Raw genomic sequence first — 19,777 nt, 5'->3', positions numbered from 1 at the left:
CTTAATATTAAGTCTTCCAATCCATGAATACAGATGCCTTTTCATTAATTCCTTTTAACAATGTTTTGTAGTTTTCAATGTACAAATCTTGCATTTCTTTGGTTAAATGTATCGTTAAATGTTTTATTCTTTCTGATGCTATTGTATTTGGTATTGTTTTCTTAATTTCACTTTCAAACTTTTCAGTTTGTAAGTGTATAAAAATACAATAAAAAAGATTTTTCTACAATTGATCTGTAGCATTGTTGAAGACAATTATTAGATTAAATAATTTTTTTGGATTTCTTAGTTTTCTGTATGGAAGATTATGTCATCTGAAAGTAAAGTTAGTTTTCTTCTTTTTCAATCTGGTTGCCTTTCATTTCTTTTTCTTGCTTAATTGCCCTGTGCAGAACCTCCAGTACAATACTGAATAGAAGTGACAAGTGAGGACAGTTTCGTCTTGTTCCAGACCTTAAAAAGAAAACTTTCAGTCTTTTACCATTAAATATGATGTTAGCTATGAAGTTTTTATACATGCCCTTTATGAGGTTAAGACAATTCCCTGCTATTCCTAGTTCGTTGAGTATTTTCCATCTGTTGAGATGATCTTGTGATCCACCCCCACCCTGCTTTATTTCTCTAAAAGTATGTTGTATTGATTGATTTTCATATATTTAAATAATCTTGCATTCCTGGGGTAAATGCAACTTAGTCATGGTGTATAATCCTTTTATATTCTAGTGGATTCAGTTTGCTAGTGTTTTGTTGAGAAGTTTTGTAGCTATAATCATAAGAGGTATTGGTCTGGCATCATCGTTTCTTGTGATAAGTTTGTCTTGTCTTTGTATTAGGTTAATACTGGCCTCATAGAATGAGTTAGGAAATCTTCCCTTTGCTTCTGTGTTTTGGAAATATTTGTGAATAATTGCTGTTAATTCTCCTTAGCTGTTTGGTAGAATTCATGAATTAAGCCAGTTGATCTTGGGCTATACTTTTTCTGGTACTTTGTTGATTACTAGCTCAGTCTTTTTATTGTTATAGCCTGTGCCTATTTTCTGTTTCTCCTCTAGTAAGTCTTGGTAGTTAGTATCTTTCTAAGAATCTCCCCTATCATCTAGGTTATCTAATTTATTGGCATACAGTTGTTCATAGTATTTCCCTATAGTCCTTTTCCCCAGTCTTTGTCAGTTGTATGTCTCATCTTTCATTCTTGATTTTAATAATTTGTGTCTTCGTATATTTCTTTGTTAGCCTAGCTAAAGCTTTGTTGATTTTGTTGCACATTACAAAGAACTGTTTGTATTTGGCCTTATTGATTTTCTTTATTGTTTTCCTACTCTGCATTTTATTTATTTTCACTCTAATCTTTATTATTTCCTTTCTTCTGCTTGCTTTGAGTTTAGTTTTCTATTAATTTTTTAGTTTATTAAGGTGCAAAGTTGGTTGATATGAGACCTTTTCTCTTTTTTAATGTAGGCTTTTACAGCCATAATTTTTTTTTCTGAGCAATGTTTTGCTGCATCCTGTAAGTTTTGGTATATTATGCTTTATTTTAATATACCTGAAAGTAATTTTTAATTTTCCTATGATTTGTTTTTTGATCCATTGATTATTTAGGAATGTGTTGCTTAATTTCCACAATTTGTGATTTTTCCCAAATTTTCTGTTATTGATTTCTAATTTTATTCAATTGTGGTTAGAGAACATACTTTATATGACTTCAGTCCTTTTAAATTTATTGAGGTTTGTTTTATGACCTAGTATATTATCTATCCTGAAGAGTTTTTTATGTGCACTTAAGAAGAATGTATATTCTGCTGCTGTTATGTGGATTTTTCTATTTATGTCTGTTTGGTCCAGTTGGTTTATAGTGTTGTCCAAGTCTTCTAATCCCTTGCAGATCATCTATCTAGTTGTTTGATTCATTATTGAAAGTGAGGTATTGACGTCTCCAACTATTTTTGTTGAATTCTTTATTTCTGTTTTAATTTCTGTCAGTGTTTGCTTCATGTAGTTTGAGGCTCTGTTAGATGCATGTATGTTTACGATTTTTATATCTTATCGATGGATTGTCCTTTTTATCATTATAAAATGTCCCTCTTCATCTTCAGTAACATTTAAAAAGTCTATCTGATATTTCTATAGCCATTCCATCTTTCTTGTGGTTGCTGTTTGTATGCTATATCTTTTTTCATCCATTCATTTTCAATCTCTTTGTGTATTTAGGTGTGTCTCCTATGAAGGGTACATAGTTAGATCTTTGTCTTTTATCTTGTCTGTCTTTTCTGCCTTTTGATTAAATCATTTGATGTATTCACATTTAATGTTATTTTTGATGCAGTTGGATTTATGTGTGTTATTTTATTTTTTCCCCTGTATAGCATGAATTTTCTGTTCTTCCACTCTTCATTTGTTTATTTTTTTGCAGTAAGTGAATATTTTCTATTATAACATTTTAATTTTTAATGATTTTTCATTATATTTTATGAGTTATTTTCTTTCTTTTTAAAAATAAATTTATTTATTTATTTTTTGGCTGCATTGGGTCTTCATTGCTGTGTGTGGGCTTTCTCTAGTTGTGGCGAGTGGGGGCTACTCTTCATTGTGGTGTGCGGGCTTCTCATTATGGTGGCTTCTCTTGTTGCAGAGCATGGGCTCTAGGTGCGCGGGCTTCAGTAGTTGTGGCACTCGGACTCAGTAGTTGTGGCTCATGGGTTGTAGAGCGCAGGCTCAGTAGTTGTGGTGCACGGGCTTAGTTGCTCCGTGGCATGTGGGATCTTCCCGGACCAGGGCTCGAACCCGTGTCCCCTGCATTGGCAGGCGGATTCTTAACCACTGCACCACCAGGGAAGTCCGTGAGTTATTTTCTTAGTGGTTACTCCAGGGTTTACCATATATAGCTTATCTTATTAAAATATGCTTCAGATTTATACTAACTTAATTCCAGTGAGATGAAATAATGTTACTCATATAGGTCTAGTCTCTTTCTTCCCTTTTTGTGGTATTGTTATATGTATTACATCTGTATATGTTGCAAACCTAACAGTCCATTTTTATAGTTATTATTTATATAATTTTATGTCTTTTAAAGAATCTGAGGAAAAAAAGGAGGATGAGTATGTGCTTATAACTTTTGTTATATTAATCTTTGTATTAACCATTTTTGGTTTTCTTTGTTTGTTCCTGTGGATCTTTGTTTACCATCTAGTAATACCATGTCATATACTTAGCCCAATATAGATTTTCTCTGATACACTTCCTCTGTGGTGTTATTGGGCAATACATTACGTTTTATGTTTTATAGGCCCAACAATACTATTTTTTATATCATTTAAAATACAATCTTTAAAAATCATGTAAAAGAAGAAAGGAGACAAAAGATATATTTTTACTGTCTTTTATAATGACAGTTCTGTTATTGGTGCTCTTTGTTTTATTTTGTGGAGTTAAATTACTATCTGGTGTCACATGCTTTCTTCTTGAAGAGCTTCCTTTAGTATTTCTTGTAAGGCATATCTGCTGACAGTGAATTCTCTCAATTTTTGTTTATCTGTGAATGTTTCACTTTAATTTTTGAAGAGCAGTCTCGATGGATAGAAAATTTTTGGTTGACAGTTTTATTTTCAGGACTTTGAATATATTATCCCACTGCCTACTGACCCCCATTTTTCCTGATTAAAAGCCAGTTATTAATCTTATTGGGATTTTTTTAGGTGAGGAGTCATATTTTCTCTTGCTGCTTTCAAGATTTTCTACTTGTTTTTGGCTTTTATCGCTTTTATTATAATGTATTTATCGATCTCTTCATGTTTATTGTACTTAAATTTTGTTAAGCTTCTTGGATGTGTAGATTAACATTTTTATCAAATTTGGGGATTTTTCAGGAATATTTCTTTTTTTTTTAAAATTTTTTATAGCTACTTTATTTATTTATTTATTTAATTTTGGCTGTGCTGGGTCTTCGGTTTGTGCGAGGGCTTTCTCCAGTTGCGGCAAGTGGGGGCCACTCTTCATCACGGTGCGGGGACCGCTCTTCATCGCGGTGCGCGGGCCTTTCACTATCGCGGCCCTTCCCGTTGCGGGGCACAGGCTCCAGACGCGCAGGCTCAGCAGTTGTGGCTCATGGGCCCAGCCGCCCCGCGGCATGTGGGATCTTCCCAGACCAGGGCTCGAACCTGTGTCCCCTGCATTAGCAGGCAGATTCCCAACCACTGCGCCACCAGGGAAGCCCCCCAGGAATATTTCTTCAAATAAATTTTAGCCTTCTTTCTCTCTCTCCTATCTTTCGAACACTCCCATTACACATAGGTTGGTGCACTTAATGGTGTCCTGCATTTAACTGAGGCTCTGTTTATTTTTCTTCATTCTATTGTCTCTCTGTACTTCAGCTTCCATGGTCTCTACTGATCTTTCTTCAAATTTGCTAATTCTTCTGCTAGTTCAAATTTACTGTTGAATCTCTAGTGTATTTTTCATTTCAGTTTTTTAAAATGCTTTTATTTTATTTCTGTTAGTATGTGTAGAATTTTATCCCACCCCCCCCGCCCCGCTTTTTTTTGGCTGCACTGTGCAGCGTGCGGGATCTTAATTTCCCGACCAGGGATTGAATCCTTGCACCCTGCAGTGGAAGTGCGGAGTCTTAACCACTGAACCGCCAGGGAGGTCCCTCATTTCAGTTATTTTACTGTTCTACTTTATAATTTCCATTTGTTCTTTTTTATAATTTCTGTGTTTTTATTGATACTCTCTTTTTGTTGAGACATTGTCATCATACGTACCTTTAGTTCTTTAAGCATAATTTTCTCATTTTTTCTGCCTTTAATTATTTTGAATATTTTTATTGTCTTCTAATTGTCCTTTTACTCCAATTCTTGGGTTGTCAATTCTCATTTTTATTATCTCTCTCTCTTTTGCCTGACTCTTCTTTATGATGCTTTGTGATTTTTCATTTTGAGGTTTAATTCAGTAAGTGTTGTTGGTGTTGTTTTCATTGTCTTTTATTTCTGTATCAAAGGCTTGCAAACGAAGGTGTGATGGCCAAACCTGGTTGACTGCCTATTTTTGTAAATGAAGTTTTATTGGATTATAGCTATTATCAATTGTTTGTGTATTGTGTATGGTTACTTTTGTACTGCAGTGGCAGCAGTGGTAGTTGTGAAGAGATTTTATGGTCTGCAAAGCCTAAAATACTTAGTATCTTGCAGTTTGCAGAATCAAGTTTTTCCAGTTTCTGTTCTGTGTGACCTGAGTTGAAGAAGTATTTCAAGGGTCCATTTATATCTGCTTTTGCATGAGGCTTTTCTTGTTTACAGAGCAGGTTTTAACACTATTGTTTGATGTTGGGGTTTCTCTACCATATGGAAAGTGTGAATTTCAACCCAACCCATATGATCGGTATAGGCTTTAAGTTCTCACAAGTGACTTTTGTCTTTCATATATTCTTTCCCATGTTAAGGTTCCTTTCTGCTTCTTTGGGCTTGTGATGTATTTTAGTACCTTTTTCACAGATAGGGGCTACAACTGAAGGCTTTAAGCATTTTAAATGTGGTTCAGTTTAGCTCTCTTATTTGAGTGTGCCAGAGATTATATCTCCTGGCCCTGCTGGGTTTTGAAACCCATACCTACTAGCTGTTGCTAGTCTATCACCATGTATAGTAAAGTTCTGTCACTAGCTCACACTTCTCTTTCACATTCTTGTTTTGGATCCCTGTTTTATTTTTAGCAATGATAATTCCCTTTTCTTCTAAAGGGCTATGTTTTGAAAAAAAGTTTTGGGTAAATTTTAGCCTTGATTTTCTGTGTATATATTTTTTTGAATTTTATTGAGAATGCCAGACAGATACTTTTTAATGCTTTACATCTGTTTTAGAGAGCACATATTTTTGAAAACGATGTACTTTATTTGCATATCATGTGCTGTGTTTTTCGTTATGTTTTATTTTCATTTTTTTCTGTTTGTGTGTACATAGATGAAAAGCCATCTGGGCTGGTTTTAAAATTTAAACAAAACAGTATGGATGACTTCTCTTTAGTTTCATTCATGTTCCAGAACCAGGTTGTTACTAGAACCTTTCAAGTAACAGTGTATCCTGGAAGAACTATTAGATACAAGCTTACATTACCTGTTGATCCAAGCCCCTGATGGCAGTGGAGAATAAAACATCATCATAGGCTTTATAGTATAGCCTTTTCCTGTGTTTGATACAGCCATTATTACATCTGGGTCCTGCTTTCTATAACATGCCTTATCCTTTGCCATTGCTGCCATACTAGTTATAAGCTGCAACGATGACTATCCTTTTTTTGCTGGAAATTTTGCCAGCAGTTAGGTCTAAATTATACCAGCTTTCTGTATGGCATATTCATTACTTGGAACATTAGACTTTCCTGTATCTCATTCTAGCAGCTGATATGCTTCTTGGTTGCACCATGGCCGAGAACTGCCTTCAGAACTTGTCGCTTTCAGGAAAGTTACAGTTGAGTGGCATTATGCCAGGAGTCCTCTTTTAATTCCCAGAGGTATAGTAGGTTACTACCTTCTGGTTTTACATACGTAGTTGTCATCATACCCCAATTCTTGTTGTTGCTGGCAAGTTTTTTTATTATTACAGTGGTAATCTATGAGGAGGATATTAGATGAGATTGGTAAATTTAGTCATTTTATTCAGAAGTTAAGACATTTGTTTTTCTGATGAAAAAATGTAGCCAGGGTTTCATAAAAATGCTTATAGTAACCCATCTCTCATTTTGACTTTTTCAGATAATGCTTTGCATGTAGTGAGCACTCAATAAATTTTGTTTTTACCTGAGTGAATTAACCTTAGTGGTTTTACATAAAATTTTCTATGAAAAAATTACTTAAAATTTTAAGCACAGTGTTAAAAAATTAAAGTTCTTGTCATTATTTTCCTTATTATAAAAGTAATATGAATTTATTTTAGAAAACTGATGATGCAGAAAAATCTTACTGAACTAAGATAACCATCATTAACTTTTCCATGGGCATATTAATACATTTAAAAACAAAATTGTGATCATTCTAAATATATTATTTGAATCCTTATTTCACTCAATTTATTATGAATATTTCTCTTGTTATTAAATTTTCTCCTAGCTGTTTCATAATGTAATATAAAATTTGAAAACTATATTGTAATTTTCTCAGTTTCATAAAGAGGAAGATTACTTAACATTTTTCCATGATGACTGCATGTCATTTCTATACTATGTTGCAATAGAGTTATGCCTCTGAAAATTTCTGTAAGATATAGGTATTTGTTTTTTACTTTTTTTTTTCTTTACTCTTTGATGTTAACTCATGTTGATGACCTTATGCTAGTCTCTTGGGATTTCCCTCTTACTTTCAAGTTTTCTACGTATGATAGGCATGAGATTTAATGTCTGGTCTTTGATTCATACATCCTGATTGTGCATTTGTTTCTGCCGTTCTTTAAATGTGTGACTTTGGGTAGTTGCTTAATCCAGGCCTCCTGATCTTAGAAAGAACCCTAAAAATAGTACCTTCCACACAAAATTGTTGTGAGGATTAAATTATATAATTCATGTATGCCACTTGGTTCACTGTCTAGCCATGGGGTAGTATTTACAATATTTTAAAAACTGATACAATATGTAAACTGACCAAGCAGAATATAGATTCCAGCGACAAACAACTGCAATCGACTAAACATTGACTTTCTTGGCTTGAGCGAGAGAGAGCTCAATTAAATGCTATCTTAGTTGTAATAATGATGAAAATGATTATGAAAGTGACAGTGATGATGATGTTTTGACAAGACGTTACCAAACTAAGTCAGTATTATGCCCCCAATAGACACTAAACATGAGCTTTCATATACGAACTTTATGTCATCTGAAATTTTTTAATTCTATTGTAATATTAATATGAAAACATATTAGACCTCGTATTAAGAAGACATAAAAAATTCTCGTGCTTTAAATCTGTTTCTGTTTAGTTCACATTCAAATAGAATTTTAATTAAGCCTTGAAGCTTTTCTTGCCCAGAGAAGATAAACATTTATACAAAGTAATTTAAAAGTGCTATGTTTGCTAATTTTACACTAATGTATTTTCTTGAAGTAAGGTCTTATCACCACACAATTTTCTATATTTACTGATCCTTTTTTATTATATGTAGGTATAATTAAGATGCATTTTAACATTCTTTGTCAAAGCTCTTTTATTTATTCCTGTTAATAGACATAATTGTCACATGAATCTTTAAGGAATATGTTAAAAGATATTTCCTCCTTAGCTATAACTTTTATGTTTCACTTAAATTTCTAACCCCTACATTTTACAGATCATAGGCAAAATTTCAACACAGAATTTATTGTATATAGTGTCCTATATTAATATTTTGAGACGCACATTAAAAAAAAACTTGGGAAATGCCCGTTGGACTCTGCTACCATTCAGATTTGTAAAATAAATTCTTTGTCTTGATGGCAGTTATACTTGATACTGTTAAGTAGATACTTAAAATTTTTTTTTTTTTTTTTTTACTATTTTCCTTAGCTTGCCAGTGTAATGGACATAGCACTTGCATCAATAATAACGTGTGCGAACAGTGTAAAAATCTTACCACGGGAAAGCAGTGTCAAGACTGCATGCCAGGTTATTATGGAGATCCAACCAACGGAGGACAGTGTACAGGTAATTATTTTTTCTTTCACTTCAGTGTATTTTTACTACAGAAAAGAAAATTAAGAAAGATATGCCTCTTGTGGAAAATATATTTTATTAAAGAAGTTTTTATCCATTAAGTCTCAATATTTTTGGAAGGTAATATGTATTTATTAGGGACTATGAACTATAAAAATTCTGTGATATACTTGCTTTAAGAAAATCTTACTTTTTCTTATTTTAAAATGAATACATGATTACTATAGGAAATTTACCAAATGCAGATAAATTAAAATTAAAAATTACCTGTAATCTTACTATTCTAAAGTAATCACTGCTGATAATCTGTTTTTTAATAATAGTAAGTTATCATTTTACATTTTACTTTAGGAATAAGAAATAAAGGTTTTGTGTATGCCTTACATCATGTAAGTTTTTTTTTGTTTGTTTTTGACAAGGTGATAGTATAACATAAGGTTTAAGAGAATGGGTTTAGAATCAGTCCTTGGCTGAAATTCCAACTCTGTCACTGTTTAAATGTATGGCTTTAGTTAATTCACTTAGCATCTCAGTGCTTCATTTTTCTCATATGTAGAAGGAAGATGATAATACTTCATTGGATTATTGTAAAGATCAAATGAGATCACATGTAATAGAGCCACATATAATAGGAATTGAAGCACGTTAAAAAAGCATTATGGGCTTCCCTGGTGGCGCAGTGGTTGAGAATCTGCCTGCCAATGCAGGGGACACGGGTTCGAGCCCTGGTCTGGGAAGATCCCACATGCCGCGGGGCAGCTGGGCCCGTGAGCCACAATTACTGAGCCTGCGCGTCTGGAGCCTGTGCTCCGCAATAAGAGAAGCCGCGATAGTGAGAGGCTCGCGCACCGCAATGAAGAGTGGCCCCCGCTTGCCACAACTAGAGAAAGCCCTCGCACAGAAACGAAGACCCAACACAGCCATAAATAAATAAATAAATAAACAAACAAACAAACAACCCCTCTCTTAAAAAAAAAAAAAGCATTATAAGAGCTAACTATTATCATATCATTTTTCGATCATGAAACCCTTCTTTTCTCTATTTTCTTCTCTGTCCTGCTGCTTCTTTCTCCTACTTTTTAAAAAAGAAAATTTGGTCTTTCTTTAAAAAATTTCCTTTAAAAAAATTTTTTTTTCACTAATCCTTCTTCATTTCTAGATTAGTCCTTGTTCCTTAAATCTTTAATCTACTTTTTCTAAATGGAATAGCCTGTAGAGCACTCACAGAAAAGCCTCAGTTGTTGGCTGTGATAAGATGAGAAATCTTTATAGAGAGAGTTGGGCCTGAGCCTGGTTTAGATAAAACTTTTTAACACTACCTGCATATTAAAGCCACCTGGAGAGCTTTTAAAAAATACGGATGTCTGGGTCAATACCTAAAATAATTAAATCAGTCTCTTAGTTTATCGTAGGGTGATTCTTGGTTCTTTTCAAAGTCTTCCCAAATGATTCTAATATACACTCAGGGTTGAGAAACACAGAATTTTGTGCTTTAGAGTCAAAAGTTGTGCCTTAGAGTCAACAAAACTGCTCTGGTAATAGCAGGTTTGGTGCTGATTGAAATTTTGTGATATGGAAAGCTCCGCCCTGATTGAGGCTGTAATGCACAAATTGGTTGACGCTTGCATTTTCTGTGTTCTAGGCACTGTACTCATAGCTTATAGTCATTATCTCATTTCAGCTGTACAACAACTGTATGGGAGGAATCACAATTATCTCCATTTTACATACAACCAAATACACAAAGAAGTTAAGTAAAATACCCAAATCATACTGCTAATAAGAGGAAGAAAGTGTCTGATTCTTAGGCCTAACTCTTAACTATTAATGCAGAAGTGGTGTTAATAGGGACAGGGAGGATCCAGTAGCCCTTATTAGCCAAAAGCCACAGCTTAGTGCTGTGTTCATTGTATACAGAAGCAGCAGTAGAGATGTGTACAACGGAATCCACGAAGTTTAGACCTTACCTAGTGGAGTCATAGTATTTTGTAGCATTAATTGTAGTATTTTTTAGTAATAGTCATAGTATTTTATGTTTATTAAGTAAAAAGGTAAGGATTTTGGAGCCATCCTGTTTTCCAAAAAGCTTTTTACTACTGAATTTTCTATAGCCAAGAATTTCATTGGACAAAAAGTGTATTTCAGATAGATTATTTATGTTATATATATAAATGTTTCCATAACTTTAAGAAGAAAACACTCCTGGGTTGTTTCTTTTCCACATTGCAATTTATATGTGTTTGCAACCTTTCATATATTTAATATACAATTGTTGTTTTAATTTACTTTTATGAAAATGATTTCATTTACAGTCTCCAAATTATTTTAATGCCTATATAATAGTCCATGGGGATTTTGTGAAGTAATTTACTTCATATACTTCTGTTATTTATATATTGCTTCCAACCGTAACCCCATTTTTAGCATTTTTTAAATTTGAGGTCAAATTCACATAGCATAACAGTAACCATTTTAGGTATACAATTCAGTGGCATTTACTACATTCATAATATTGTGCAACCATCACCTCTGTCAAGTTCCAGAAAATTTCCTTCCCTCCAAAAGAAAATGCCATACTTATGAAGCAGTCATCCCAGTCCCTGGCAGTCACTAATCTGCTCTCTTTCTTTATAAATTTACTTATTCTGGATATTTCATGTAAATTGGATCATAAAATATGTGACTTTGTGACTGGCTTCTTTTACTTAGCATAATTTTTTTTTTTTTTAAAGAAATTCACGTTCTTTTATTTATTTATGTATGACTGTGTTGAGTCTTCGTTTCTGTGCGAGGGCTTTCTCTAGTTGCGGCAAGTGGGGACCACTCTTCATCGCGGTGCGCGGGCCTCTCACCATCGCGGCCTCTCTTGTTGCGGAGCACAGGCTCCAGACGCGCAGGCTCAGTAATTGTGGCTCACGGGCCCAGTTGCTCCGTGGCATGTGGGATCTTCCCAGACCAGGGCTCGAACCCGTGTCCCCTGCACTGGCAGGCAGATTCTCAACCACTGCGCCACCAGGGAAGCCCTAGCATAATGTTTTTAATGTTCATTCTTGTTGTAGCATCTATCAGTACTTCATTCCTTTTTGTGGATGAATATTATTCCATTGTATGGATATATCACAATATTTTTACCCATTTATTCATTGATGGACATTGTGTTTTTTCCCACCTTTTGGCTATTGTGAATAGTGCTGCTATGAACATTACTGCACAAGTTTTTTTTGAATACAAGTTTTTATTTCTTTTGTGTATAAACTGGGAGAGGAATTGCTGGGTCATATAGCAATTTTATGTTTAACTTTTCGAGGAACTGCCAAATTGTTCAAATTGTTTTCCATGGTGGTTGCACGATTTTACATTCCCACCAGCAACGTGGAGGATTCCAATTTCTCTACATCCTTGACAACAGTTGTTATTTTACATTTTCAAAAACTTTTAGCTATCCTAGTAGGTGTAAAACTACTTCTCATTGTAGTTTTGATTTGCATTTCCCTAATGACTAGTGATGAAGTTGTTGGCCATCATATGTTATTTTTGGAGAAATGTCTATTCAAGTTCTTGCCCATTTTAAAACAATTTTAAAAATTGTGGTAAAATGTACATAATATAAAATTAGCCATTTTAACCATTTTTAAGTGTGTAGCTCAGTTTCATTAAGTACATTCACATCGTTGTGCAACCATCATTACTATCCATCTCCAAAACTTTTTTCATCTTGCAAAGCTAAAACTGTATAACCATTAAATAATAACTCTTCATTCCCCAACACCGGCCCCTGGCAGCCACTATTTTACTTTTTGTCACTATGAATATGATTACTCTAGACACCTCAAATAAGTGGAATTATCCAGTATTTGTCCTTAATGATTGTTTTTTTTCATTTAGCATAATGTCTTCAAGGTTCTTTCATATAGTAGCATGTGTCCTTCCTTTTTATTGCTGAATAATATTCTGTTGTATGTATATACCACATTTTTTAAATCCATGCATCCATTGATGGATGCTTGAGTTGCTTCCACCTTTTGACTATTGTAAATAATACTGCTATGAATATGGGTGTACAAATATTTGTTTGAGTCTTTTTGCCTTTTCATGTGCATATTGGCCACTTGTATATCTTTGGAGTAATGTCTTTTTGAGTCCTTTGTTCATTTTTTTAATTGGGTTATTTGGTTTTGTTGTTGTTGTTGAATTCTAAGAGTTCTTCATATATTCTAGTTATGAGGTCCTTATCAGATAAATGATTTGCAAATATTCTCCCATTCTGTAGGTTGTCTTTTCACTGTCTAGACAGTGTCCTTCAAAGCACCAAAGTTTTAAATTTTGATGAAGTCCAGTCTATCTCTTTTTTCTTTTGTTGCTTGTGCTTTTGGTGCATATCTAAGAATCCATTGCCAAATGTAATGTCATGAAGATTACCAAAGTATTATTTTAATTTTTTGCCAACATAGGCAAAAGGAACGTTTGAATACATATATTAGCTAAAAACTGTTTTAAATTAAAATAGTAAGTTTTATCATTCCACCAGGCATAGTGATTTTAGAAATATGTTTCCCTTTGGGGATGATATACTTCTCTGCTAGGTTTAAGACTACTTCAGTTATTTCATATTATTTTTGTTGCTGACATTATACATGTGGAAAGCTGAGGTACAATGCAATAGAAAACAAAAGAGAATGAAAGATAAATACCTTTCTTATTCACTGTTGCACATTCCCTGGTAGTTTATGAAGCTTTAAACAATTCCTTATAGTTTCCTTATTTCCTAAATTTGGCAAAATAGTATTTTTCTGTCTATGACTTTTCTACAGTGATGTGATGTATGAAATTCATTTTTATTTCTTAGGGCCACATTAGCAATCTAACTAAATAAACAATATGTCACATCTGGTGAATTATATTTAATGTGGCAATGGCTAAAATCAATCTATAAAATATGAGAAGTAAAAGTTTTCTACTATTTTTTCATTTTTAGTTCACCTTATTGAGAAAAGTTCATTTTTTCATTAGTAGTTGCACGTATTAAAATTCAAAGTCCATGGTGATGTTAAGGGAAATAAGGAAATAGATTTACATTTGAATGGTAAGGCTTTAAATGCACTGCAGATTTAGATATTTTTTTAAAAGTCGGCCTACTAAAGCCATTTAACTATGTTGTCAATATGTAAATGTACTTGTAGACTTCCTTCAGATTGTTTTTAAACTATGTTATATTTATAGCTATTCTGTTAGTACAATTATTGAAAGTGCTTTATTATTAAAATTATTTTATTTCTTATTAATGTTCAGGAAGATTCTCTGATACAAACTTGCTCTGGCATTGGTTATCTATCTATCTATCTATCCGTCTGTCTTTGTAGCTATAAAAGAATGTAACATTGTTAAGAGTTTGGGCTTTGGAATTATACTGATTGGGTCCATATTCTGGCAATGGCACTGTCACCTTGGATAATTATTTAACCTCTTAGCGTCTCACTTTCCTCACCTGCAAAATGCAGCTAATTTAATTTACTGTGAGGCTTAAATAAACATATGAAATAATATGTGTTTCCAGCAAATGTTAACTCCATAATGCAAACTGTTATTGCAAATTATTATTGTTACTATTTATAACATCATTAGGCTTAAGTATGTTAATATAAATGTATGAATCAGACTTTTGGGACGGTATTATTTTTGCCATATTATCTCCAATTTAACATAAATTTTAGTAAAAGAAAATAAATGAAAGTTTCATTGAGTAGAGTAACAGCTCAATGTGCTACAGCAGCTCAACACTCAATATACTGTACTACTTTGCGATGAAGGATTACCCTTGAATTCCACAATTACCGACTACTTACTGTATGCAAAGTAGTGTGTTAGGACTTACTAAAATTTATTTACGGTTGACTTGAACAGCACAGATTTGAACTGCGCAGGTCTACTTATACACGGACTTTTAAAATAGTAAATACTATAGTACTACACTATCCACAGTTTGTTGAATCTTGTGTATAGAAGATGCAGAACTGTGTATAGGAGGAACCTGGTATATGGAGGAACTGCATATATGGAGGGCCAACTATAAGTTATACAGGATTTTTCTATTGCACAGAGGGTTGGTGTCCCTAACCCCCTCCCTACTCAAGGGTCAACTGAACATTGTGTAGGTGCTGTAATAGTGCTATGTAGAAGTTGAACAATAGAATCAGGGACAAAGAGATTAATTTTAATGGGAGGATCTGGGTAGGCCCTTGAGAGTTGAGGCAATTTGCATGCTTCAATTTTCTGTAATTATCATTTGCTGCATGTTTTTCATTATAGCTTGTTCTAAATGTAAGAAACTAAGCTATAATGTTATTAATCTTAAAAATATTTTAATATCTTTACATGTATTTGTTTTGTTTAATTACTCATAAAAAATGGACTCTAAGAAAAAAGCTCCCCATATGAAGTATACAGACATTTAAAAAATTGCAGTCTTGTATGACTAATAGTTTTCTTCATCTAGGTCTTACTGTTTTTAGTTACTTTATTGTCAGATGTCTAATGGGTTTGGTTGGTATTATGAATAAATTCTTTTCCTTTAACATTGCATTCATAACTGGTTTTAGTAAAATGTAATTTTGTACTTATTTATGACTTTTAGTTCATTTTATTATTCGTTTTCTAGGTTCTTAAATAGTATATGATTTTCTTTCTATATTTTTTACTTTTAATAGTGATAAAGAAACTGTTAGTTTCCAGGTTGAGGAAAAAAAAGTTCTTTCAACATAGTAACAGTTCTGTTTTTACCTTTGTTTCTTATTAGCAAAACTTATGTTTTTCTTTTTGGCATATTATTAATATCTGTCCATAGCAGGCTTTTACAGAAATATTTAAAACTTTAATAAACACACTGGGCTATGACACAGATATTCTCTGAGACTTGAGGGTGGTAAAGAAGAAGATAAGTGAACTCTTCTTTCTCTCTACTAGAATGGGAGATTTTTTTCATTTTAAACCCTTCTTACATATTGCAGATTGTTCAGAGAAGCTGAAAGTTCATAACCAAATGAACTCGAGCATTTCTTAAAATAAATGTAAGAAGTTTAATTCTCTCAAAATGGAAGCATTGACCTGAATAATCTAAAAATGCAGATAAATGAAAATCACTTGATATGGAAATCTTGTTTTTATTAATTATTTTGACACAACAAAGTTGAAAGTTTGTATTTTCTGAGTACACAGTATCATCCTATGTGGCAGAGAAAAGCCAATCTGAGATTTTAAATATTTCAAAGAATGGCCCTTAAATGAATAATTATATAATTACACGTAGCTATTTAGTATATGATATAGTCATAAAGTTATACTTTGATCTAAAATTCTCTTCAGAATGACATTTTTATGTAAATTTAAGAAAACAAGAGAGCCTTTTAAAATCATATAGAACTGCCTGTTTCAACTGCATGATTAAAAAACAGTCTTTATTGCATAGCTTCTATAATATTTGTAGCTAGTTTCTCTTCTCTGTATACTAATTTTTTGAAACTCTTTGTTTTCCTTGTAGAAGTGTTGCTCTACGTCAAATTGCTCAGTAACCCTGTTTTCTTTATCTACTCCATCTTTTCAAACTCTTTTCATCCTTTTTGTTCTCAAAGAGGAATGTTAAGGATAAGAAGAACTGCGTTTATGAAAACTGTTTGGCCTTGACATTGTCAGCTATTTTAGAATGACCTTTGATTGTGGGTTATTAGAAGATGCAGTTTACTACTCTTTTCTCTTAGATTCCTTTTGCAAGAACTGTCTGTGGGCTGAGTCTCATGAAACTGCTAGAGATATTAGTCACTGAGGTTTTAAGTGCTGGGGAACTTTGCCATGCATGACTTACTTTGACACCTTTCTCAAGATCTCCTTTCCTACTTTTTATTTGCACAAAGTTCTACTTTCCACCTATCCTAACTTAAAATAAAATTTTACTTCGACTTTTGGCATTGGGTTAGTGGTTTTTAGGCTTCTAGACTTGATGTTACAGACTATCTCCATCTCTGAGTTATCAGTTTTGACCATGAAGTGTGTCACTTGAATGTTTTCTTTTCATTAGTAAGTTCACTAGTATATCTCTCACGGAATTAAAAAAAAAACTATTCAATGGTTTTAGGTCTACAAGTACAATACTTACCTATTTGGGGCAAGATAGAAACCATTATTTTATCTAAGTGTTCAATATTTCTCTTTAATTTCACTTGACGTGATGCTTATCATCATGTATTGCTTTAGGTTTTATGTTACAAGGATCTGGCACTATTTTTTTTTAATAAGTAAGGTAAGATAATTTAATTTAAAAATAAAAATGCCTCTTACCCTAATCTACAAAGGTTGAGGAATTCCTATTAGCTTCAAATGACAGGCCTAGGGTGAAAAAAAGTAAGAGGTGAATTTAAAGTGGGGCGTACTTCTTGTATTCTAAAACATATAAAACATTTATTTAGTATGCTACAGAAAATTAGAGGTTAACTAAGAAACTCTAAACATGTACTTACCTTGTCCTGATATTTAAAGATTTTTTAAAAACCAAAATCAAGCTAAATACCAATTTGCATACACACTTTTTCATATCTCAAAAACTACTTAGTGATGGTGGGGAAGTTAATTATATATTAGAAATGCCTAGAGCAGGTGTAAAAAAGCACCAGCATAAATATTCCCTTAAATATTTCATAAATATATTAAAATCCTCCTTAACATATTATTTAAGAAGAAATGCCTTTTCTTCAAATGTTCATTTTTATATATTAGGACATGAATGGCAAATATTTGCCTTTCTCTTAATCACATATAATTTTTTATACCTTTTATCTTGCTTTTTCTTTAAAGGCCAATTTACTGATTTTATAATAATCGCAGTCTATACTTTTAGGCTTTAAAGCAAGTATATAAACATTTAATTGTATGTTTAGTGAATAGTGCAGCCTACTTTTTTAAGCAATTTTAACTTATTTTTTGACTTCTTATTAAGCATTTCTGTACAGGCCACTATTATTCAAATCAATATTTATAAACTGAATTCAGTAACTTTATTATCTAAAAAATGTTCTCACTTCACCCGCATTTTGTTAATGGCAATACAATTCTTTTTGGGCTCAATTTCAGTGGCACCTTTGATTCCTTCCTTTTCTTCAGCCCTTGTATTCTGTCCCAAGCTGATTCTGACTCTGCACTGTCTCTGATACCTATCTCCGCCTTTGTATTCCATTACCTTTATTGGTTTAGGCCCCCATGATCCCTCTTCTCTTCCACTGCTGTTGGATGTTACAGATTACCTAAAATGGAATAAGTTCTTATTAAGTATTTGTTGAATTAATGAATGATTACCCTCTGTATATGCAATCTCTCCATTTGTAATCCACCCTTGTATCTCCTTTATCAGAAGATAAAGACATAGTTTTCTTCCCCAAAACATTCAGTGATTTTTATGACCATTTCCAAAATCTTTCATTGCCTCCAAAGTGTCTGTGAAATAAATTAAAACCTCCTTGACAAGACTTTCAAGGCCTTTATGTTCTGACCCAGAGTGATTTTTCTGGTTTCATATCCTACCATGTTTCTCATATTCTACCACACCTTTACTTCTCTTTTTCTCTGTGTCCACATTTAAGTTAAGATATTAACATTTTCCTTGTCAGCCAAGCTCCAAGCATTATATTAAAAACATATATAACTAATATTTAATGGTATTTTATTTATACCAGGAACATTGCTAAGAACTTTGCCTAAATTTTTTCATTTTCTCCAAAGCATTTTGTCAAGTATATACTATTATGTCAATTTTACAGAGGAGTAAACCAAAGACATAGGCCTAAAGAGTCATGTTAAAGGTTAAGCCAGCAAGTGATGGAACCAGGATTCAAATGTGAACTACCAGACTCTTGTACTCCAAAGCAAGTGTGTGCTTACATCTTTGAATCTCAAATATAATCAGTGGTCAGCTCTAATCCATTTCGAAGCCATAATATTGAACTGCCATTGTCTAGTTGTGTCTACCTTTACCTTAACTTAGCCCACTGTAGCAGTTTCTAAATAGATCAGCCTCACTTTCTTTTAGTTGATCCTTTATTCTGTATCTAGGACATTCACAATATTGTATTCCTTTTCACCTCATATCAAACCACTCCTTCATATAAACCCAACTCTTTACCCATTTTTCCTATTTTTGCTTCCTTGGACACTACTGTGCCTCTGGACTCCATTACTCATTTTTCAAATCTGAACTCGGGAAATTTCAGCCTGAAAACTTGTAATGTCCCTCCTAACTTCAGGCAGTGTTGGTACCTCCATGGTGATAGCCATCAGTGTTTTTGTAAGTCATTGTTCACTTATCTTTCTAAGTAGGATGTGAACTTCTTGATGAGAAAAGTTTTGTCTTAGTTGGTTTTTTTTTTAAAATCATTTTTACATTATCTTTGTGACGCTATTACATAGGTAGTAGTACTGTGCTTGGTATATAGTTAGCCCATTGCTATATTAATATTACTAAGAAAATATAATATTTGTGTCATATGTTTTACTCATTTTCATATGATCTAAGAGAAAATGTAATTCAGACTTTCTATCTAGGTGGGTTTCACGTTTCAACCAATATTTTCACTTTAGAGCAAGAGGTAAAAAGTAGCTTACTATTTTTCTCAGGTTGATTTTTCTTTCTTTTATTTTTTAGTAATAGAGGCAAAAGTGAAGCAATATTGGTTCCAAAGTCTATGTTTTATTTTGTTCTAAATGAGGATTAGTTTTAATAATTACCAATGGTGTTCCATTCTGTACTCATAACTTATTGAGCAATAATCCAATATTTTGTACATAAATTTTTCATTAAATACTGATGAGAAGTTATATGAAGTTTAGATAAGGAAGAAAAATGAAATTTATATAATTCCTTTCAGTTTCTAGTTCTTCTAGAGAAAATAAGTAGAATATTGGTGTCTGACTTCTCTAAGCTTACCATCTACATTTCACTTCACTCTATTAATTTTGGGGTCATTTTAACAAAATGTGTTATCCTATAAATGTTTGTAGCTAACTTCAAAATATCTATTTCAGTATACCATATAATTTGTATTTTAAATGATTTTAAGGTATATTTTATTT

The 19,777-nt window shown here is 32.8% G+C and overlaps 1 protein-coding gene across 1 annotated transcript in view; it reads left to right on the top strand.

Moving 5' to 3' along the window:
- The window catches only part of ATRNL1 (attractin like 1), a 706,302-nt gene that overhangs the window by 186,270 nt on the left and 500,255 nt on the right, over window positions 1–19,777 (top strand). The window contains exon 19 of the mRNA XM_007173145.3: window positions 8,522–8,659. Coding sequence (XP_007173207.2) covers window positions 8,522–8,659 — 138 coding nt within the window. The remainder of the gene's footprint in view (window positions 1–8,521; window positions 8,660–19,777) is intronic.

Source organism: Balaenoptera acutorostrata, chromosome 16, assembly GCF_949987535.1.
Source record: "Balaenoptera acutorostrata chromosome 16, mBalAcu1.1, whole genome shotgun sequence".
NCBI classification, from domain to species: domain Eukaryota; kingdom Metazoa; phylum Chordata; class Mammalia; order Artiodactyla; family Balaenopteridae; genus Balaenoptera; species Balaenoptera acutorostrata.
This window is presented reverse-complemented; position numbering and strand designations above follow the sequence as displayed.